Below are 631 nucleotides of genomic sequence, written 5' to 3'. Positions count from 1 at the left end.
GTAGCAGCTCCTCTGGTGGGTGCTGTTCACAGTTGTGGTGGCTCCTCTGGCTGGTGGGGGGAGGCTTCACACAGCTGCTGTTCCTCAGACAGACGGTGTGGTGATCAGGAGGCTGCTGTTCCTTTGGGAAGCTAATTTTTATATGTATTCTTCAGTGTTTTGATATCATGAAGTTGATTTTTACTGTTCATTATTTCAGAAATTTTGAAGAATCTGAAGATGAGTTGAGAAATGAAGTAGTAGAATCCCTGGAAAAACTCACTACTTCCAAAGAGGAGGGGAAAAAAGAAGAGGTTTCTGGTTCCTCTGAGGACACTGAAAAGTTAGGAGAAATACGCAGAATGAAATGAAGGTTATGAGAATATTTCTACTCCATCTAATGGTAAAATCTTTATTGTTGATGACCAAGGAACATCAACAACCAGTCAAAATATACAAGTGTGATTATTGTACTTTTTCTTAAGCAGTAAGTTAGTATAAATTAACCAAAGTATCTGTTTGGGCACAAGTCATAAATACTCATCTACAATAATAAAAGTGTAATATGCTAATTAGACTGGACAGCTAAACGACCTTCCGGATGTCCTTCTGGATAACCTTCCGGACAAAGCTGGGCTGTGAGGGCTGAGCC

General features: G+C 40.1%; 1 protein-coding gene across 1 annotated transcript in view; it reads left to right on the top strand.

The window, feature by feature from the left end:
* The window catches only part of NEK5 (NIMA-related kinase 5), a 99,025-nt gene extending 98,675 nt beyond the window's left edge, over positions 1-350 (top strand). The window contains exon 22 of the mRNA XM_014548313.1: positions 200-350. Coding sequence (XP_014403799.1) covers positions 200-350 — 151 coding nt within the window. The remainder of the gene's footprint in view (positions 1-199) is intronic.
* Positions 351-631: the final 281 nt, after the last annotated feature.

This window comes from Myotis brandtii, unplaced genomic scaffold (assembly GCF_000412655.1).
Source record: "Myotis brandtii unplaced genomic scaffold, ASM41265v1 scaffold500, whole genome shotgun sequence".
Lineage (NCBI taxonomy): Eukaryota > Metazoa > Chordata > Mammalia > Chiroptera > Vespertilionidae > Myotis > Myotis brandtii.
Note: the sequence above shows the minus strand (reverse complement) of the source record. Positions and strands in the feature narration are given on the sequence as shown.